Raw genomic sequence first — 20,793 nt, 5'->3', positions numbered from 1 at the left:
AGAGAGAGGGGAAGGGGGGAGAAAGAGAGGGAGGCAAGCATCAATCTATGGTTGCTTCTTGAGCTCCCCCATCTGGGGACCTGACTTGAAACCCAGGTATGTGCCCTGATTGGGAATCAAACCAGCAACCCTTTGCTTCACAGTCCAGCACTCAATCTACTGAGCCACACCACCCAGAGGTGATCTTCTTATTTAATTGACAATTTATATACTTTCAACTAGTCACCCTTGAATGGCTGCTGCAGTCGCCTGCCTGAGAGTTGCTCAGTGACATTTGCCTTTCCTCCCTCTTTCTTCAGTCACATTCTACTTGTTGTCACATGCCCTGTCCTTTCTTAAGGTGCATATTGGGGTGAAGACTGGGGATTGATAAGCATACAATGGGGGTTTGGACAAGGGAGAGCAGGACAAGGTAAAGGGGAAAGTAAACCTAGGTCCTTATTTGCCTTCCACCCATTAGCATTCCTCTAACACACTTGGCTAGAAGATTCACAATGTAAAAGAAGGCTCCATCTTTGGTGCTATCATATTCAATATTTTTATTAATGAATTTTGAAGAATCTATAAAAAGAAGCCTAGCTAATCAGTGAATGGTGTAAGGCTTTTGTGAGCTAGATGGAATGACAAAACCAGAGCAAAGAGTCTCCCAAAAGATCTTAATCACCTGATATAATAAGCCAAATTCAACAAAGTGTATTTTAACAGGGCTAAGGGTTACATCCCATAATTGGGCAATCACATTGAACTTCAGATGACCCAAGTGAAATTTGGGCAGCACTAAAACTTGTGAAAATGTTTCAGAGGTTTTTGCTGATAGCAATAGAGAGAAATGTCATGTCAGTAACATGGCTGCCAAAAATTACAAGGAGACATTAGGCTTCCTTGCAGAAGTAACATATCTAGATAGAGGAACATGAAAAAGCTGCTTGCTATGCATGGCCAGACCATATCTAAAGTTCTGTGTTCAGTTTTAAGTGCCTCACCTTAAGGAAAAGTAATGAGCAGGAATATGTCCAGAGTAGACACCAGGACTGGTGAAGAGAATGGAAACCAAAAGCCATGTGATACGAGATATAATAGAAAGAACTAACAGAAGCCATGTTCACTGTCTTCACATTTCCATGTTATTGTTATCTAAAACCTCTAGAAACTCCTGAAAGTCCAGTGATACTGCCTAAGAGTCTAAAGAAAAGAAGATGTTGTGAGACTACAGATTGGCTGTTTGGCAAAGAAACTTTTAAGAAATGTAGCAAGTATTGGTAACACTTTTATTTTCTTATTCCCAGAGACCATCTAACAAAATGGGGATGGGATGATCAGAGAGTCAGCTCGGGACCCATGGGTGTTCCTCAGATGTTATGCAAACAGAAGACCTTAGGTTCTCATATTTCCTCACCCCCTGCATCCCTGCTCAATTCTCTCTCTTCATCCTCTTGTGCCCTACAGATGCCCCTGCTTCCCCTGTGTGATGTTGTGGTTAAGTGCAAGGCTATGGTATTAAACTACCTGGAAAATATTCCAGCTCTACAAAATAATCATCTGTGTGACTTTGGTTAAGCAAATTTAATGTCTCTCATGTTTCAGTTTCCTCACCTGTTAAATACTATAATAATGGAATAAACTGTGTGGGTTGTTAGGATTAAAAGAAGTAGTATATAAGGTGGTTAGGAAAATGCCTGGTATATGATAAATGCTGAATAATTGTCAGCTGTTACAATTACCAGGCCACAATAGTCATACTGTATAATGAATGGTAAGGGAACCCAGGCTCTGGAGTCAGATCACCTGTGTTTGTAACCTGGCTCCACTAAATATGTTAACAATTGGCAATTTTAAAAAACAGCCTATGGTCTCAATGTCCTCATCTGTAAGATGAGAATTATAGTAATGCTTACCTCCTAAAATTACTGTGAGAATATTATGACAATCCATTTTAAATACCCTGAAGTCTTTTTCTACTAGAGTAACTCTTTTGAAACCTATCACATGCCTTCTGCCAGGTGTCAATGAAAGAATGTTCAAACCTAAAGGAAAGTTTCATAAGAGTTTATTTGAGCCACAATTTTGAGGACACGCTTGAAAGCAAGATGTCAATGGACTGAGAAAATGCTCTGAAGAATGGTAGTTTTGCATTCCCTTTTACATATTTACAATCAAAGTAGAAAACTTTAAGGATGGTCCATGAAATTCATTGGTGGTAAATTAAGGAGGCAGGAGAAAGCAAAAAGGGGAAATCTCTAGGACTGCATACAAATCAAAATGGAGAAATACATACTTTTTTTACATTACTGGGTAGAGGATAGTTAATTAACATTTACAGTACATAGAGATGGTATGTGAGGTCTTCTGTGATTTTATGCTCTAGTGGTCTTGGGCTCTGGTACTTGTGGTGGTGCCTTTGAGGAGCCTAGAATAGAGAATTACTCTGACATTTCATAGCTATGTTATTATAGATGTATAAGAACAATGGGCAACACTTGCTTAAGATAAAGTTTGACTTGAAGAAGCTATAGGCCTAGGACATGACTACTTGTGATGATGTGCCCAGTTAGGAACTTTTTTATTCCAATGGCCAAACACCACATAGACCCTTTGTTTAAAGGATTTTATTTATTTATTTTTAGAGAGAGAAGAGAGGAGAGGGAAAGAGAGGGAGAAAATCATCAATGTGTGCCTCTTGCCCGCCCCCAACGGAAGACCCAGCAGCCCACAACCCAGGCATGCTCCCTGACTAGGAATTGAACTGGCAACCCCTTGATTTGCAGGCTGGCACTGAATCCACTGAACTACACCAGCCAGGGCCACACTGACCCTTTTAATAAAAGATACCAATACGCAAATAACCTAATAAATACATATATAACAAAAGTGGAAAAAGTAAAAGTACCTATGGTGAGATGATATTCTTCCCCAAAACTTCATCTTGTAAACATTCTAGGAGTCTGAGTCAAAAAAAAACAAAAAAAAACAAAAAACAACTGCCATTCTGTTCATTCCTCTACCCACCCACTTGTTACAGAACAGGGCCAAGGGGGGGTACGATATGCTATTACTGAAAGTACCCGCCACTAGGTTTGCTATGTCTGCCACCAGAGGAAAGATGTCTCTCAATGCTAGAGATTTGTGAAAAGGAAAGGAAATGTTTATTTAAAACTATACAGACTTAAAGTAGTGACCCAATGTCTTCATTAAAATATTAAAGTCTAGTAAGATACCCACAGATGCACACAGTCCTTCCTTCTCCCTCTGCCCTAATTTGGGGTACTATATCTCAAGAAAAGAAGTCCATGACTCAGGCTCCCGGCATCATCAGCTGTGTCGCCATCAGGATCTCCAATTAATCCAAAGCCATGGGGCACCTTCTTATGGCCCACCAACAAAAGTCCTTGTACTCCTTTTCTTCCAGGCAAAGTCTCTCTTACTTCTTAAGCCATGTGGCCAAAAGAAGCACCCAAAGCTGTGGGGTCCCCACTCTCGCCAAAGCCACACGGTTCTGTCTGCGCTGCCACAGCCGAGTGGTCCTCCTTGTTGAAGGTGAGTGGTGTGATTCTCTGCTCTAGCCGCCTGGTGATTCCTGTCATGGCTGCCACATCTGGGTTTTAAATCCCAGCGTCAACCTTCCTTTGGACCCCCATTTCTGACTCCTCCTACAATCAGTTACACCTGCCAGCATTCCTGTATTATTCCAGGTTTACTAGGCTGCCATAGTAAGTCTGGGCAGGTGTGGCCCCATGTCATGGACCCAATCATCTCCAAGCTCTCACGCAGGTGCTGTAACCAGGGGGAGCTGTCCCCTCCAGTTACATCTTGGGTGGAAGTCACTTCCATCCTCCTGGCTCAAGGCATGGCCACAGCTATTTAACATATCTATGAAACCAGTTAAAGGTTAGAGATATGTTAAATGACCACGCCAGAGGTTAGCTGCAAAGCTGTTGCTGTACAAAACAGCTCCGCATGTTCCTGCTCCATGTGTCCCTTCCCCCAACTCACACCTGTGTGGGGAAGGGGTGAGGACATCTTATATATCTTTCTAATATTTCCTGGACACCTTGAGTTCTGGACCCCATTCCAAATCCCTATTTGGGTCCCCCCTCTTGGCTGCACAGTGTTTCACACTGACACTTCCTTTGACCCACCTTCATATCCAGCTCACTCCAGTATTCCCTCTAGGGAAGGTTCCATGTTAGCCCTAGGACTTGCCAGTGTCTCAGTAAACAGACTGATATGTTTAAAGGTGCAGTTCCTTTGTTCTTCTGGATAAAGAGTGATGATACTGACAGGCTAAAGAGATCTGTGCCAGAGGCAGTCACTGTAGTGTCCGGGAACAGCGACCACAGACTGCAAAATACCACCAGGTCTGGAAAGATACCTTGGAAAGCTTAATAGTGCCAGATAAAGGGTAGATACAACTCACAGGACCTTACAGAAGAAAGTGTCACTAAAAACAAACAGTAAAGAGTTTTATTCCATGCCCTGACCAGTGTGGCTCCGTTGGTTGGGCAACATTCCACAAAGTGAAGGGTTGCTGGGTCAATTCTGAGCAGTACACATGTCTGGATTGGGTTGCGGGTTTGGTCCCTGGTTGGGGTGCGTGGGAGAGGCAACCAATTGATGTTTCTCTCCCTCTATTTCTCCCTCCCTTCCTCTCTCTCTAAAAATAAATTAAATATCTCTTAAAAAAGAGTTATTTTCCTGAAACTTGGTTTTGCTAGAAAGGTAAGAAAAGTAACTTTTCACACTCCATAAAAACTTCCATTTCTTGACTTTGCCTGCTCTGAGTTCCCTAATCTCTTTGTCCTGGCAATTCTAATGGCTAGGTGAGCACATCCTGAGGCAGATGCTAGACACCATGAATAGTTCTTCACCCTGTTCGTCCTGGAAGATAACTTTAGTATCTGAGATTACTGCTTCACTTTTAGACAATCTGACTTGCAGAAACTTAAAGTTATAGTTGTGGCCCTAAATGTGAACATCTGCCCAATTCTTCTGTCCCTCTGTCCGATAAGGGGCAGAGAAGCTAAAAATGGGTAGCAATGTTTCCTGATACCACTTAAAGGAAGGCATTGAAAGGAGACCCTGGAAGCCCTTTAGGGAGTTTAGTGAAGACCCAAAATAGACTGCAGACAGTCTCAGGAAATGTCATTCGAATTCAGCCAGATATAGCCAGTGGCATAGCATTTACCCAGTCCTAAAATTAGCAACTGTTATTCATATAAATCCTACTACAGTTTGATTACAGTTAGCTCTACCTGAGACTAAAATATAACCATGAATAGTGCTGCATGTATCAGTGGTTTTTTTTTGTTGTTGTTGTTGTTTTAAGAATGGAGAGAGTCTAACACAGCCAGACCATTGAGATTTGGTGGTGGGCCACTGGGGAAGAAGAAAGTCTTCAGAGAAACCAAGTAATGCTGCTTTGAACATTTTTATCCATTTTAATTAGTTCAGTTAATAATTTTAATGATTGGACCTTCCTGTGGTTACTTTTTGTCATCGAGTTTGTTAGCCCTGCCATGCAGGCCTCCCCCTGAGCTTGTCAGGTTTAATATGTGGCCCCTTTTTTTGTTCATACAGGTATACAGGGAGGAGAAGAGTTGCTGAATACTTTCTATCCCTTGACCTGATTATTGCTAATGCAGGAGCTGAACAATTTCATCCTCACTTTTCAGAGCCTAGGGCAAACAAACTTGCTCTCTCAACAAAAATGGGCTGCTTTAATTCTGATCATTGTTCCTGTTTTACAAGGTACTTAGTCGGTAATTAAACATTTACTAGCATGATTACCTGATTATTGTACCCAACACATTTGTTGAATGGACGAACTGGCCAATGCTCGCAGATGAACTAGAGCACTGGCTCCCTCCAAGCCTTCAGTGAACCGGAAGTTGGCTGCAAAAGATGGTCCCAGTGTCCTTGAGGTGGAACAGGATTGGAACGTGAGGTGAAAGGCCACTCCACCTGACCCCAGTCCTGGCTTCCATTGCGAATAGGGAGATGGAAGTCAGAGTGGCTGAAAAAGCACTGCTTCCTTCACTTAATGCTGCACCAAATCAGCGTCTGCGGAAAGTGATTAAGTGAGGAAAAGTCTTGCTAGAGGGTGGGAGAAGTCTTAGGCAGAGCCCTTCCTTAAGACCCCGTCTGCGGCACCAACTAGAGTCCTCTCAGCCGCTAGAGGGTGCTGTGCACAGAGTCTTAGACTCTATGGTCTCTCTCACGAACTCCCATGAGGAAGCGCGACTAGGAACCTCCTATATACTTTCGTTTCCGGCCTAGCTTCTTCCTTTCCGTGCTGATAACGCTCTCGCAAACATGGTAGGACTTTGGGGTTGGAACACGTAGTATCCAGTGTAATCTTTCCTCCGCTGTAGACGGTACCATCCGGGATGGGTCCAGGCCCCTTCGTGGACGCGTTGTAGTAAAGAAACCCAGTGTTGCCGGGTTTGGCCTAGAAGGGACCTGGCTTCAGGGCCAGGAATTGAAGTGGTGGGATCAGACGTAGACGTAACCGAGAGTGGAGCAAATACTCTCTTTTTCCACTTTGGGGCTCGTCCGAGGCTGCAGTACGTGAAGCACATGGCGCTGGACCACCTTCTAGTCAGAGAGTTAGCGTGGAATTTGAGAGTCGAGCCCTTGTGGGCTGCCTTAGTGTGAACTGGGTCGGCGCTGTGTCATTGGCATTTGATAAACACTGCACTTTCTGAACGGTTTATTTACTAGGTGAACGTTCCTAAAACCCGCCGGACTTTCTGTAAGAAGTGTGGCAAGCATCAACCCCACAAAGTAACACAGTACAAGAAGGGCAAGGATTCTCTGTATGCACAGGGTAAGATGGTCTGTTGTATGGGATTTGGTTTGAAATTGGCATTCGTGGTAATAGTATAATATCCGAGCCCAGACCCCTGTCCTGCCCCCGCCATCCTCTGGCTTGGGTATTAATTAATAGCCATTTCTGCTGAGGACCTCAAGATAAAAACCGTAAGAAAGTTTTTCTGGGTGGTGGTTGTGATTTATCATCTTTGGTGTACTGTAACAAATAACTTAACTTCCCCCAGGGAAGCGGCGTTATGACAGGAAGCAGAGTGGCTATGGTGGGCAGACTAAGCCGATTTTCCGGAAAAAGGTGGGTAGTGATTAATATTTCACATGTGTTCCACTGACTAGTAAAGACCCTGCATTTGTCGTTAGCCCGCACACCTGTACAATATAGGTATATGTTTTCATAGTTGCAGTGAAGTTGTCTCAGTCATCTGCAGTGACATACCTAGTAGGCAGTGGAGCTAGGAGTACAACAACCTAGTTCTGACTCTAGTCTACAATACTGCACCATTGCAGTGTTTATGTTTTTTCTTTACCTTTGTGAAGAGGCAAACATCAAGTTAAAGAATGTACCCAGCCTTTCTAAGGATTGAAGTTTGAGTGCACAAATACATTCTTTGCCCTGTTTCTGTCATGTCCTAGGGAATCCTCAGCTCTTGCTTGCAGTAAGAATTCTCTTAATTTTGCTTCTCTGCTCAGAAGCCGGCAGTGAGTCTGCTATCTATCTCATGAAGTCATAAAGCTCTTTAAAGTAGACATTTAGGCCTCCCCTCACCCTCTTGAATTCTGTCATTTTCAGACTGAATGTGTATTTGTTTTTACCCCAGATGATTTGGCTACTCCTTAAAGTACACGGTGCCTGCAACAGCATTCCCATGAAAACAGTTTCTTTTGGCACTTTGCTCTTAATCTAGCTTGGTACCAGCAAGTATTAGGGAGTGACTTGAGTGTTCATTTATCATTCAGGTGCAAAAAATGATTTCATCTCAAAGTGATAAAAGGAATGCTTGCCTTAATCACAGTCAAGTAACTTGTTCAGAAGATGGGGAGGTTCCAGCTAGGTTTGGGTTTTTTTGAGAACTGCAACCTAAGTAGTAGAATTCTCATTATAAGAACAGGCTTAAATTAAAGTTGTATTCATGGGGAGTGTACCTTGAGTTAAAGCAGGGATGTCCAACCTTCTGGCATCTCTGGGCCACACATTAAATACACAAACACTAATGAAAACTGATGAGCCAAAAAAGGGTTTTGGGTAAATTTACACTTTTGCATTGGGCTACATTCATAGCCATCCTGGGTCATGGGTTGGATACCCAAAAATATAGTTGAATACACAAATTCTAGATGTAATTGTAGGTAGGCTCCAGAGAATTGATAGATCTTAAGTAACAGTTGTTAACCCTATTTAATGAATTGTGAAAGCTGTTTATTTCATAGTGCATGGACTTGGATGATCCATTTTTGGTTGTGTGGCATAGTTACCTATGTAAAGCTGTTAAATGGCCACAAGTTCAAGTGTTATTAATAATGAGTACATATGTCATAAGAAGGCCCTCTACGATGTCTGATGTGAATGGGACTTGATGGCAATTAGATAACCTGCCACCTTTGCTGTTACTGGGTTAGCCAAAAAGTTCATTTATTTTTTTCCATAAAATGCAAGGCACATTTTTCATTTTTACCAACAGCTATTGATTTGGATATTTTGAGTATGTGGGCTATTATATATCCCATGTAGTATGAAGTGTTGATTGTTCTCAATGTCTGATTTGATTGCTTATCAACTTCAGATGGTCTACCTGACCAAGGAGCGTCATCAGTGAGAAATCTCCAGCACAAAACTTTGCAAACCACTTGATATGTTCAATCAGTCACAGCTGCTCAAGTCTTTTTTTTTGCATTTCAATTGTTTTTACCTTTCTTGAAATAAAGCATAACATTCCAAAAATGTGACCTATTTTCTTCCATATTCAGTATTAAAATGGCTACACAAAGATTCACTAATTCTGATTTTTTAAGTGCATGCTGATACAACAGCTGTCAAAATGCAATCAAGCAAAAAAAATGTATTTCAAATGAAGTTAAACACAACTAAGTGTCACTAGAGATATCTTAGGGAAAAAAACCAAATGAACTTTTTGGCCAGCCCAATACATTCTCTCTTTAAAGCCACTGGCGTTTTTGCATTTCTGTTTTCTACCTATAGCCAATGACACATTGCCACAACTCATTTGCAACACTTTGCTTGAAGGTAGTACATGAGCCAATGTAGTTGTATTTTTGAAGAAAGATTTTCTGCAGTGATTTATGAAAGGTATCATTTTTTTCCAGGCTAAAACTACAAAGAAGATTGTGCTGAGGCTTGAATGTGTTGAGCCCAACTGCAGATCTAAGAGAATGCTGGCTATTAAGAGATGCAAGCATTTTGAACTGGGAGGAGATAAGAAGAGAAAGGTACACAATTTGGGGTGTAAGGTTGAACATTTCTGCCCACTCATTTGTTCTGGCATCAAGATCAGGGCTAGTCCTGTTAAAGTACTTGATCTCTGACTGCTGTGGCTCAGTGGACTGAGTGCCAGCCTGCGAACTAAAGTACTTGATCCATAGCTGAGGTGTAAGGTTTTGGCATGAGTGGTAAAGGGAGAATGAGACTTACCTTAATAAAGAATGGTGATCCCTGTAGGCATAGACACAGCTTGATGGAGTTAGAGGTTCTTTGCAAAGTAAAAAAAAAAACAAACTCACTGTTTTTCTTTTCTGTTACAGGGCCAAGTGATCCAGTTCTAAGCTTCATTTTTTTGTTTTATTATGTGACAATAAAATCATAAGGATATGTTCACTTCGTGTGGTTTGCATTGGTGTATTTGGGTGGCAGATAAATTAGTGTCATACAAGGGGAAATTTATGCTTACTGGTTCTTGGGTGCTTTACTCATTTTGAATTGAATCTGATTGGACTCACATGTGATAGTTTAGTTTGGCGCTTGAATCACTCGGCTTCATGGGATACCTTTTGCTTTTATGAAGTGTTATTGCTTATCTTGGGATGTAAGTAGAGATACAGGGTGAGCTCAGTAACAATTATATCCATAGTGAATGTAAAGTTTACCAAGAGTGAAATAATTTGTCTCACATACCTCTGCAACTTCAGTCATTTAATGAGGAATTTGGGCCCTGTTCTCTAGGCACCATCATGCTATGTATTACATGTCTTCAGACTTCTCATACCACCTGAACATTTTGACCTGCCCCCTCAAGTTTAGTAGATGTAAATTTGTTTTCAAAGGATTTAATTTCTAAATTAAAATCAATGGAACCTGGCATTGCTAATATATATTTTTTAAAGCCTAACAGTTTCAAATTCACATTCCTTTCATCTTTGTATACTATTACTTTTAAAGATTTTTAAAAATTTCTTTTTAGAGAGGGAGAGAAACATCAATGTGTAGTTGCCTCTCATGCACCCCCTACTGGGGAACCTGGCCCACAACCCAGGCATGTGCCCTGACTAGGAGTCAAACCGGCAACCCTTTGGTTCACAGGCTGGCACTCAATCCACTGACCCAGACCAGTCAGGGCTTGTTTTTGTATACTATTATATATACACTCAGCTCTTCATACTTATGCAGCAAAACGACGGTGAAGCAACTGTGCTACATTTGGTGAGTGAAAGTCTCAGATGGAGCAGTTTGTTTCCAGATTTGTGTGTCTAGGTGACTAAGTCTGGGTTTACCAATTTAATTGCATTTTTTTATCAACTGACAATAATTAGTCTTACAATTTTGTTAAAAATAACGTAATCACATGACAGGCAAAAGAATTATTAAAACATACTTTGTATTTTGAGCGGGCCTTTTGTGCCCTATTTGTTTTTGGTAGTGAAATTTTACCTGAGGAAATATCAGCTGAAGTGGGGTAGTCACTTTGGCAACAAAATACACATTTTTAAGGAAGCTTTTATTTTTTAGTCCTCAATGTGGGGGGGCAATGTTTATTGATTTTGGAGGAAAAAGACATTGAATGATTGCTCCTGTAAGTGCCCAAAATGGGGATTGAACCTGTAACCTATGTGCCTTGACCTGGGATTGAACCTACAGTCTTGGTGTATGGGATGATGCCCACTCTGAGCCACTGAACCAGGGCTAAGGAAGTTTTTTAAATGTCTGGCTTCTACCTAGCAGAAGCAAAACAGTACCTGTGGGATTTATTCGAGTTTTTAAACAAGAAGTCCATTCATAAAACCCAAGCTTTGTCTTCGTAGGGAGGAGCTCTGTGATAAAACAGGCAGGATTGCAGGCCACTCCTTGACCCAGGGATGCAATATTGATGGTATAAGAACGAGGTCCACCAATCTCCTGCAGGTTTACCATTGCCACAGCCCAGGCTAAGCTAGAGAGAGGGCGTTCCCACACCTCAAAGTTGTCTTCCTGCAAGGTAAGCCAAGAAAATAGGTGATAGCTTGGTAAGTAGTAATAAGCTGCCTTGTGGAATTTAGTCTTATTGTCAGAACTAACCCTTACAGGAAAAATTAGTTATCCTGTAGCATGTTTGGGAAATAATGACTCGACCAAAAACCTTCATTACTGATTATATCAAGCTTAAAAATACATTCTCAGAAGACCAGTGCATATCTTCATATGTAACAGCTTTAGGCCCAAGATAGACTTGGAACTTGGGTATAAAGCCATCTTAAATGCCAAAATAAACATTTGGATGAATTGTAAATTAGAAGGCAGGAGAACATGTTCCTGGCCAAGTCCACTTTTCACCCATACAACATTATTTACTGTACCTTTCTAAGTAGGTATCCCTGTTTGCCCAAGGGGTCCTGGTTGATGGCAATTACATCCTTATTCTGAAGGAGCATTTTGGCTTGAAGGCTGATGTGTCGGAGGTCATTGGACATGAGTAATGGAGCTGCCATAATAGCCCAGAGAGCCATCTGAGTTATTTGCTGATCCCAGCTGAGGCCAAAGTTGCCAATCACTAACTGGGACAAAGAATGACAACAGAATTCAAATGAGAAGACAGAAGCCACCTTCCAGGGCACCCTGACATGCCTGCTCAAAGGAACTTTCTGATTTACCTTGAATGTCAAGTAGGAAACAGACCCACTGCAGGGGTTTGAACTCGGAGGGCTCAGATTCTTACCATATCTGGGTCATTCCAACCCCCTGGTCCTGCAGCACTAACAATTGTCTTTTGGTTAGAAGATGTCCACTCCAAAATACTCTTTACACTCTGCCAAGAATCATAAACGTCTCCAGAATTTCTCCAGTGATTACAGTACTGTCGGATTTCTGTGTAATTGGGCTGTGAAAACAGAGTTCACTCTTCCGTTTATTTTCTACTAACATTATTGCAAGATGAAAATAGTCAAGTTTAAAGGAAGCACCTGTAACCTCTTTAGTTTATAGCTTAAAGATCTCCAGGAAGAAAGCTAAATCCTTATTGGATTAGAATTTCATTGTAAGAAGTTTGCTTCCCAAGTAGGCAATGTAACTTAAAACCCCTACTTAAAATGGCTTAAACAATGTTTATGCTGGAAATTTACCAAATGGTAACTAGGTACTGGGATTATGGAGGATTTAAATTTTTTCACAACACACTGTATTTTCAAACTAACATGAGCATCTGTTGCTTTTATACTCAGAAATAACAAATGATCTTAAGTAAAAACAGCTGCAAAATTACATAGAACTCATCAGACATGATAAGGGCCACCAAGGAACACGTATGAAGGACACATGGACAAAGCCAAAGGGGATAGGTTCAAGGGTGGAAGGTGGGGATGGGTGAGGTGGGGGTCACGGTGAAAATGGAGACAACTGTACTTGAACAATTTTAAGAATAGCAACAATATTGGCACTATTTTAAACTAATTGTGCATATTTGACAAGAACTCATGATTTCCTGTCAGATACAAAAGTAGAGACGTCAATTTCCTCCAAAACTGGCATTCCACAATTCAATAAAGACTATCATGAATAACTATTTTAAAAAGGCAGTCTGAATCCTAGGCATATAATTTGTTAATGGAACAAATTAAAGTTTGTAAATAGGTACGTGGGATATCCAAGGTTTAAGACAGGGGCATCAAACTCATTTTCACCAGGAGCCACATCATCCTTACGGTTGCCTTTGAAGAACCGAATGTAATTTCAGGACTGTATAAATGTAACTACTCCTTAACTATGGGCAAGGAGCTTGGTGCTGCCGCCAGGTAGAAACAAGGTGCCGGGCTGGATAAAACAAGGTGGAGGGCCGGATTCAGCCTGCGGAACCTGTGTTTGCCACCTGTGGTTTCAGATGTTGAGAAAGAGGTGAAGAATATATTACAGAGTTTATTACAGAAGGAGAAATAACAGGGATTCATTCTATAATTATTCAATACTTACAATATGCTAGGGATATATTGATAAAGTCATACAATGTCCCTGCCCTCCTGGACCTTACATTCTAGTGGAGGAGACAAGCCAGTCAACATATAATTCTATATAGTGCTAAGGGCTTAGTTGGAAGCTGAACAGGTTAATGTAGTAAAGAACAAATGGATAGAGTACTACTTTAGAGTTAGGTAGAGAACACCAGTCTGAGTATGAGGTATCTGGTCTGAGACCTCAATGTTAAGGAGCAGAGAAATTTTGGGAAAGACTGTATCAGGCAGAAAACAAAGAGCAATAGGTCCTGAGGCAACAATAGGCTTGCAGTGTTTGAGAGACAAAAGAACACCAGTGCAGTGAGGACAAAAGTGACCAGAAATGAGGTTGGAGAGGTAGGCTGGGGTGAGAACAGCAGAGTTTGACTGTATTCCAAGTGCAAAGGGAATCCAGTTAAATGTTTTAAGCAGGGGAGTGATATGATTCCAGTTACATTTTAACAAGAACACCTGGGTGCTCGTTGGGAAATGGATGGGGGTAGAGAGAGAATGGAGGTAGAGAGGTCAGGCTGTTGGGAGCAGTTTGGGTGTGAGATTATGGTAGCTAGAAAGACCACGATGGATGCAGAGAGAAATGAGCTGACTCAGGATTTATTTTGTAGATAGTACTGATAGGATTGCTGATGGATAGGTTGTGAACCTTGAGACAGAGGGAAGAATCAAAGATGACTGACTTCCCAAGTGGTGATAGCAGAGGGGATGGTAAGAAGTGGTTGGATCCTGGGAGCAATGGTAGGATATGACTATTAAGCAAAGTGAGACTTTGAAGGAGACCTTTGTCCTCAAGTCCTAAAAATCTATCACCAAGGTTCTATGGGATTCTGGACTCACTACCTCCTCACCTTACGAAAGGGCCACATATAAAGGGGCCACTCACAGGAGTACACAATGCTTCTGCCAGTCTTGTTCAAGGCCAAGGACATATGCTTATAACCTGTATAAGAAAACAATGGATAAAATAAGGGGAGGAAGGGAATTTCCAGTGGTGGCTGTATAGTTTAAAAAGAAGCTGCCTGGCCCTGGCTAGGTAGCTCAGTTGGTTAGGGTGTTGTCCCCATATGTGAAGGTTATGAGTTCGATCGCCATTCAGGGCACATTCAAGAATTAGCCAATGAATACATAGATAAGTGAAACAAGAAATTGATTTTTCTCTCTCCCATCCGCTCTCTTTAAAATCAATTAAACAAAAGACGCTGTATAGAAGGGCTATGTTTATATTTTAAACCAGCAGCAGACACAGGTGGCTGCTCTATGCTGAAATTGTGTCTAAAACATCCTACACTGCTGGGATTGTTCTGAGGATGCAGTATGGGATGGTGCATATATTGAGAAAAGGCAGGCATGAAGATGCCCCTTTTCTGACACTGCATGACATTTTGATGCTTTCCCAAATGATGTTATGGAGAGTTAGAATTCCTATTTGTAATGAACTCAGAGCCCTCTTGAATTAAAAGTGCACAATATTAGCCATAGTTAGGCAAGCATGGATTTTACATTGCATGAATGAATGAATGCATGGACAAACTGAAAGAAGAGAAGTAGGAGCTCTGGCACATTGAGAATAATTATTTCCAGTATTGTGACTGGGTACTTAAACTGGGAAGATTGGTTCTGTGGATGCTTAGTTACCTTGGCCTCAAAGTTCTCTTTGCTCATGGCTAAATCTCTTGAATGAAACATACCATCTGCCAACTGTTCCACACTGTCACAGTAACAACCATCAAATTTTAGCAGATCTACTCCCCAGTCAGCAAAGGTCTCGGCATCAATGTCATAGTATCCAAAACTCCCAGGGAAGCCTGCACAGGTTTTTTTCCCAACATCTGCATAAATCCCTAGCTTCAGTCCTTTGCTATGGACCTGAAAAGAGAGGAAAGAGTTAACCACCATAGAAGGGCAATTATGAAACAGAGAGAACCACTCTAGTCTGTAAGAAGAGACACATACACTTCACCAGGTATCAAGGGCATTTTTTTTCACAAGGCCCCCAAATTATCCAGATGACTTTGCTGGGAGACAAAAAGTAAATTCTCCAATTCTGCTGAGTTCAAACTACACATACAAGCTATAGCATAGAACTGAAGAGAAAGCTATCAGCCACTCTAATCTTCCTCTGCTGGGTACCTAAAAGTTACCTTTCTAGGGCGATGATAGATTTATCTGGACAGACTCTCCTTGACCAAACATTAGTTAGGCTCCTCTGAGTCCCCTTGTTAAGTAGGCCTCAACCTTGGCCTTCGGTGTCCACTTAGCAAGAATCCTACTGAGTCTTCTTCCCACTCTCCATATGTGATCAAATTCCTCATCTCCCACCTGTGATGTTTAAGTCCTTGGCCTATCTTTCGCAAGAATTCTCCTTCCCTTGACATTTCCTCTTAGTAATTTTCCATTCCCTGCCCCTCTTAATCTGCTTGTTGGCTATAAATCCCCATTCATTTTTGTTATGTTCAGAATTGAGCTTGGCTCCTTTTACTGCAGCAGTACTAAATAAAATGACTTCATTGCTTTTAATTAATGTTTGGCTCTATTACTCTTTAACAATCTCCAGCAATAGTCTCTCCTATCTTCTAAAATTCTAGTTTATAGTACAATTGCAATACTGTTCAAAGCTTATATGGAAATATATGCACACATATGTAAAAAACCAAGCTCCTTTTTATTCCCAGAAAATTCAGTTGTTTCAGCAAAAGGAGAATTTATCTAAGATGGGCCTCAAGAACTAATGCTAAACAGGTATCTGCTGATGGGATGAAAATTCCACCTGATAAGCCTTACAATTCAATATTTAGATAATGGCACCTATTTTACTTTCTAGATTTTTCTGAGCAAGCTTCTATACAGAAGAGTTTAGTCTCCTGAATGAAAAGGAAAATTATCTATAAACTCACATAATTAGCTAGGTGGCGGATTCCACTAGGAAAGCGTATAGGGTCTGCCTGAAGTCTGCCTTTTGAGTCTCTTTGGGCAGCCATCCAACAGTCATCAATGCAGAGGTACTCATACCCTACTTCCTTCCAGCCATCTGAGTCCATGAGATCTGCCATTTGCATGAAGAGCTTCTCACTGAAAGAGAAATTCCAAGAATCAGTACAATTCATTAAACAAGTGATTGAGTACCTTCTATTTGTTAGGTACCTTGGGATTTCCAATTTCTTTCAACCCAGTAATAGTTGGGTAGTAATCACAACCAATTTGAGGTAAAATGGACTGGGCCCTTTTTGTTCTCTTTCCCCTCCACTCTTGATATTTCTACCTTAAGATCCCTGAACAATTATAATAGGAATGAGAAATGCATGAAATTGAAAAGGCTATTAGAACTATGAAGAAAGTTCAGTTAAGTTAGAAACTACACAGTTAGCATAATCAACAGCTTCCTTAGATATCAACAATAACCTAGTTGGAGAAAAAGATACCATTAACAAGAGCAACCAAAAAGGCAACAGGAAAAACCTAAAATACCTAGAGATAAATTTAATATATTATTTTGTTCCTGGATAAGAACACTCAATATTAAAAAGAAGCTAATGCTCCATACACAGCTTTATGCATTTAATAAAACCCTGAACAAACCCCAAAAGGACTTTTTAAGGAACTTGGCAACATGATTGGAAAGGTTCACCTAAAATATTAAACATGTGATCATTCTCCAAAAGATAAATGAAGCTGCTGTAGTACCAGTAGCATTAGAATACACAGATCAGTGGAATTAAAAAGAAAGTTCAGAATGAGATCCTTCCAGCCATTTGGTACCATGGAATTTAGTTAATATTAAATGTGGCATTCTTTATAGGAGAATAATGGCCAGATGAATTAAAGAATTAAATATTTTAAAAATCCATAAACATACTAGTAGAAAATATAGGTGACTATATTATCTTCAGGCAGAAAAGGACTTTTTCAGAAATAAAGGAAAATATTGATATTTGATATATAAATATCAAAACCAACACATAGCAAAACCCACCATATTCACAACATATGGTAGACAAAATACCACTCCAAAGCAAGCAACCCCCCAAAACAAACAGAAAATTCAAACTGAAAAATAGGGAAATAACACAAACAGGAAATCCATAAAAGAAACCATGCAAAGAGCCAATTTAACAAATGGAAATAAAAACACCTACCAGACTGGCAAAGTTTTTTTTTTATTATTGTTGTTCAAGTACAGTTGTCTCCATTTCCTCCCCATCACTCTCTACCACCCCAGCCATCCCCACAGACTGGCAAAGTTTTAAAAGAATGATCAAAATGCAGTGTTGGCCAGGGTGTGGAGAAACAGGCATTCTCATATACTATTGTTGGGAATGTGCATTTGTAAAACTTTTGGGGAGGACAGTTTGATATGTCACAAAATGAGCATACATTTGGACCCAGTAATTAGACTTTTAAGGAAAGAATCAGGTGATGTAGAGTGATGCATAGTTTTGTTCATAATAATAAAAAATTGAAGAGCCTTAATAGCTAGCAATGGGAATCTGCTTAAAAAATTATGGTATATACACACAATTTGCATTTAGGAAGCTCTTATTCTGTGCCAGGTACTCTACTTACATTTAGGAAAGGTAAGTAATTTGCCTAAGGTCACAAGGCTAAATAACTATGAGCTACAATTTGAGTACAGGCAGGCAAAGTGCAATCTTGTTAACAATTTACAACATAAACATGATGTCATTTTTATTGAAAATAATGAAAGAAGAAATTTGTGTCATTTACTAGAAAACTATTCCAAGGCTGTATATTAACATTTTAACCATGATTATTTCTGAGTGGTGGAATGAGGGGAATCTTTATTTTCATTATATTCTTTACTATCTACATTTTTTGCACTGATCATGTATTAGTTTTAGAATCAGATATAAAAATAAGACAACTACCACTTAGAAAAAAAATGAAAAGATGAAAAAATATATGTGATGGGCACAATTGCCACAGTTTACCCCAGGGTCACAATGGACTTACTCTGAAACTTAGAAGGGCAATTCATTCTGTGGTGTTTGATCAACATCCTGACTTTATCTGTAAAGCTGTAAAGACACTCATAGGAATAACTATGGGCATTGGCATGTACTATAGCCACTGCTTTTAGAGGGGCCTCTGTACCATTTGTGTCTTTATTATGTTTAAGAACTATTCTGTTATTAACCAGTGTCACACCAAGAAGTGATAAAAAAAAGAACTCAATATGACAGATGGGTACTAAACTTATCAGAGTGATCACTTTGTAAGTTATATAAATGTCTAATCACTATGTTTTACATGTGAAGCTAATATAATATTGTATGTTAACTATAATTGAAAGTTTAAAAATTTAAAAAAAAAACTATTTTACAGATCCTTTTGAGTCAATTCCCTGAGGTAAGAGTTGTTATTGCCAGCCCTGGCCAGGTAGCTCAGTTGGAGCATTTTCCCCTGTATGCCAAGGTTGCAGGTTCAATCCCTGGTCAGGGCACATATAGTAGTCAACCAATGAATGCATGAATGGGTAAAGCAGTGGGTCAATGTTTCTCTCTCTCTCTCTCTTTAAAAATCAAGAAATTAAACAAAGTATTACTCCCAATTTACAGACTTATTCCCAATTTACAGACACAGAATGTGTGGATCAGATAATTTCAATACCTGTCTTATCCAGCCTTGTTGGGGAAGGTCAGCAATAAGACATTGACCCTCCCAGTGGATCTGGAAAACTGGAGGCTCCTCACCCCTACCCCTGTCCTTGAAATGTGCATTCTTCATGCCTTCCTCTTCCAAAAAGCTGCCCCTAGGATGCAGCCTAGAGTAGGAATGTGTTGATACTATAAGGGCAGTACACATGCATACCTTGTGTGCACTGCTACGCTTCACTTTATTGCGCGTCACAGATGTTGCCTTTTTTTTTTTAAACAAATCGAAGGCAAGACTTTTGACCAACAAAAAGAGTGACTCACTTTATTGCAGTGGTCTGGATCCAAACCCTCGATAGCTGAGGTATGCCTGTATGTGACTGAACCCAGCTAAGGCCTCTGTACAAACTTTTATTTGGCTGGAAGGTGTGGAAAACTATACCTCTTGCAGCCTTACAAGACAATCTGTCTAGGTAAATTCCCTTCCTGATTAAAACTCCAACTGCTCTGGCTGGTGTGGCTTAGTGGATTGAGAGCCGGCCTGTGAACCAAAGGGTCGCTGGTTTGATTCAGTCAGGGCACATGCCAGGTTGCGGGCCAGATCGCCAGTAGGGGGCGCACAAGAGGCAACCACACATTGATGTTTCTCTTTATCCCCCCCCTTCCCCTCTCTAAAAATAAATAAATGAAATCTTTAAAAAAAAACAAAACTGCTACCTACTAATCTGGAGTGGTCTGCCACTTCCTTGGGTTTCTCCGAGCCCTCCTCTACTGGGGTGGCTTCAGATTAGATGGTTCTGGCCAGTTTGCAAACCAACAAGCCTTAATCCTTGGCTTCCATATACAGGCATACCTCGGAGATATTGCGTGTTTGGTTTCAGAACACAGCAAATAAAGTAAGTCCTAACCTTTTTGCTGGTGGAGGGTCTTGCCTTCAATTTGGTAAAAAAAAAAAAAACAAAAACAAAAACACACACACAAAAACTGTGAAGCGCAATAAACTGAAGTGCAACAAAACGAGGTATGCCTGTATAAAGTTCCTCTAGATCAACCTTTTAGCCAAATGCCACACTCAAGGGCAAGAGGGTGAGGAGATCGCAGAGACTCCATGGTCTACCTAAATCCCTCACATTACAGTCAAGGAACCCTGTGACCCAAAAGAAGAATAGACTTCTGTCTCTCCTACTCACTGCAGCTGTGCTCGCTGCTAGACCCAGCAGAGGCAGAGCAGCAGCTCACAAGAAGGTTCTGACGAGGCTGGATGGTAAGTGGAGAAAGTCCCTAGCTAGGTAATCGGGTACAGACCGAGAAGCCGGAAGCAGGGCCCGCTGGCTGGATTTCCATCCCAGAAGGTGTCTTACGGAAAAAAATTTAGGGCTAGTACCCATCCGGGACGGTATGCTGAGAATAAAAAAGCAGCAGCAATAGGAAGATCTCTCTCAGGCTCAAATGTTCCGGCTGAGACCCTCTACCCCTCCAAACAGAGGGACAGGTGAATGGAAGGGGCACCCAACGTCTCCGATACCTGATACAGGAATCCGGCTCTTCTTTGCAGTCAGTGTTGCACATGAAACGCTCCCAGTGAAGCCAGCCCATGGTAGGGGTCATTGCCAAGCCATTGTCCAGGGCCCAGACCCCAGGAATGTCCCAGAGAACCTGAGCCAGGAAACAAAGCGCCAGCAAGCAGCCTAGATGCTGGACTCTGCTTGTCAGTTTCATTGTCACAGTAACCATCCATACCAAATTTCCCTGGTAAACTGGGCTTTTAACCTCAGTTACTGGAGTTACGTAATGACGTTTTTTCTCAGGTAACTGGGACAGCAATCCCAGAGGCAGACCAATGATCAGACACGTAAGACGCACCACAACCAATCACACTCTTTCTTCCTTGACATTGGCCTGCCCTATTTCATACCGGAAGGAAGTGTGATGCTTC

At 41.0% G+C, this 20,793-nt stretch overlaps 2 protein-coding genes across 4 annotated transcripts; one reads left to right on the top strand and one right to left on the bottom strand.

Annotated features, from left to right (window-relative positions):
- Positions 1 to 6,186: 6,186 nt before the first annotated feature.
- Positions 6,187 to 9,659, top strand: LOC114504798 (60S ribosomal protein L36a). Its single transcript, XM_028522669.1, is given in 5 exon segments — positions 6,187 to 6,312; positions 6,718 to 6,823; positions 7,053 to 7,120; positions 9,148 to 9,270; positions 9,583 to 9,659. Coding segments are annotated over 5 exon segments (429 nt in total). The 5' UTR covers positions 6,187 to 6,201; the 3' UTR covers positions 9,604 to 9,659.
- Positions 9,660 to 10,578: 919 nt separating this feature from the next.
- Positions 10,579 to 20,707, bottom strand: GLA (galactosidase alpha). 3 transcript variants are annotated; one of them, XM_036016819.1, is made up of 8 exons: positions 20,383 to 20,704; positions 16,143 to 16,317; positions 14,937 to 15,114; positions 14,097 to 14,188; positions 11,967 to 12,128; positions 11,608 to 11,805; positions 10,913 to 11,242; positions 10,579 to 10,881 (listed from the first exon to the last, which is right to left on the bottom strand). In XM_036016819.1, the coding sequence occupies exons 1-7, from the start codon at positions 20,589 to 20,591 to the stop codon at positions 10,958 to 10,960; spliced, it is 1,299 nt and encodes a 432-aa protein (XP_035872712.1). In that variant the 5' UTR covers positions 20,592 to 20,704; the 3' UTR covers positions 10,579 to 10,881; positions 10,913 to 10,957. The 3 variants fall into 3 exon arrangements, with proteins under 3 accessions (XP_035872712.1, XP_035872713.1, XP_028378642.1); XM_036016820.1 differs by lacking the exons at positions 10,579 to 10,881; positions 14,097 to 14,188 and having other exon boundaries at positions 10,939 to 11,242; positions 14,884 to 15,114; positions 20,383 to 20,707; XM_028522841.2 differs by lacking the exons at positions 10,579 to 10,881; positions 11,967 to 12,128 and having other exon boundaries at positions 10,939 to 11,242; positions 20,383 to 20,706.
- Positions 20,708 to 20,793: the final 86 nt, after the last annotated feature.

This window comes from Phyllostomus discolor, chromosome X (genome assembly GCF_004126475.2).
Source record: "Phyllostomus discolor isolate MPI-MPIP mPhyDis1 chromosome X, mPhyDis1.pri.v3, whole genome shotgun sequence".
In the NCBI taxonomy this organism is placed as follows: Eukaryota; Metazoa; Chordata; class Mammalia; order Chiroptera; family Phyllostomidae; genus Phyllostomus; species Phyllostomus discolor.
Note: the sequence above shows the minus strand (reverse complement) of the source record. Positions and strands in the feature narration are given on the sequence as shown.

Coding starts and splice junctions, on each gene's coding strand:
- GLA (XM_036016819.1), bottom strand. CDS start 20,591: ATGGTTACTGTGACAATGAAACTGACAAGCAGAGTCCAGCATCTAGGC. Junction 11,806..11,966: donor GTTGGAATGACCCAGATATG/GTAAGAATCTGA, acceptor TCTTTGTCCCAG/TTAGTGATTGGCAACTTTGG. Junction 11,243..11,607: donor AGGGATACCTACTTAGAAAG/GTACAGTAAATA, acceptor CTTACCTTGCAG/GAAGACAACTTTGAGGTGTG.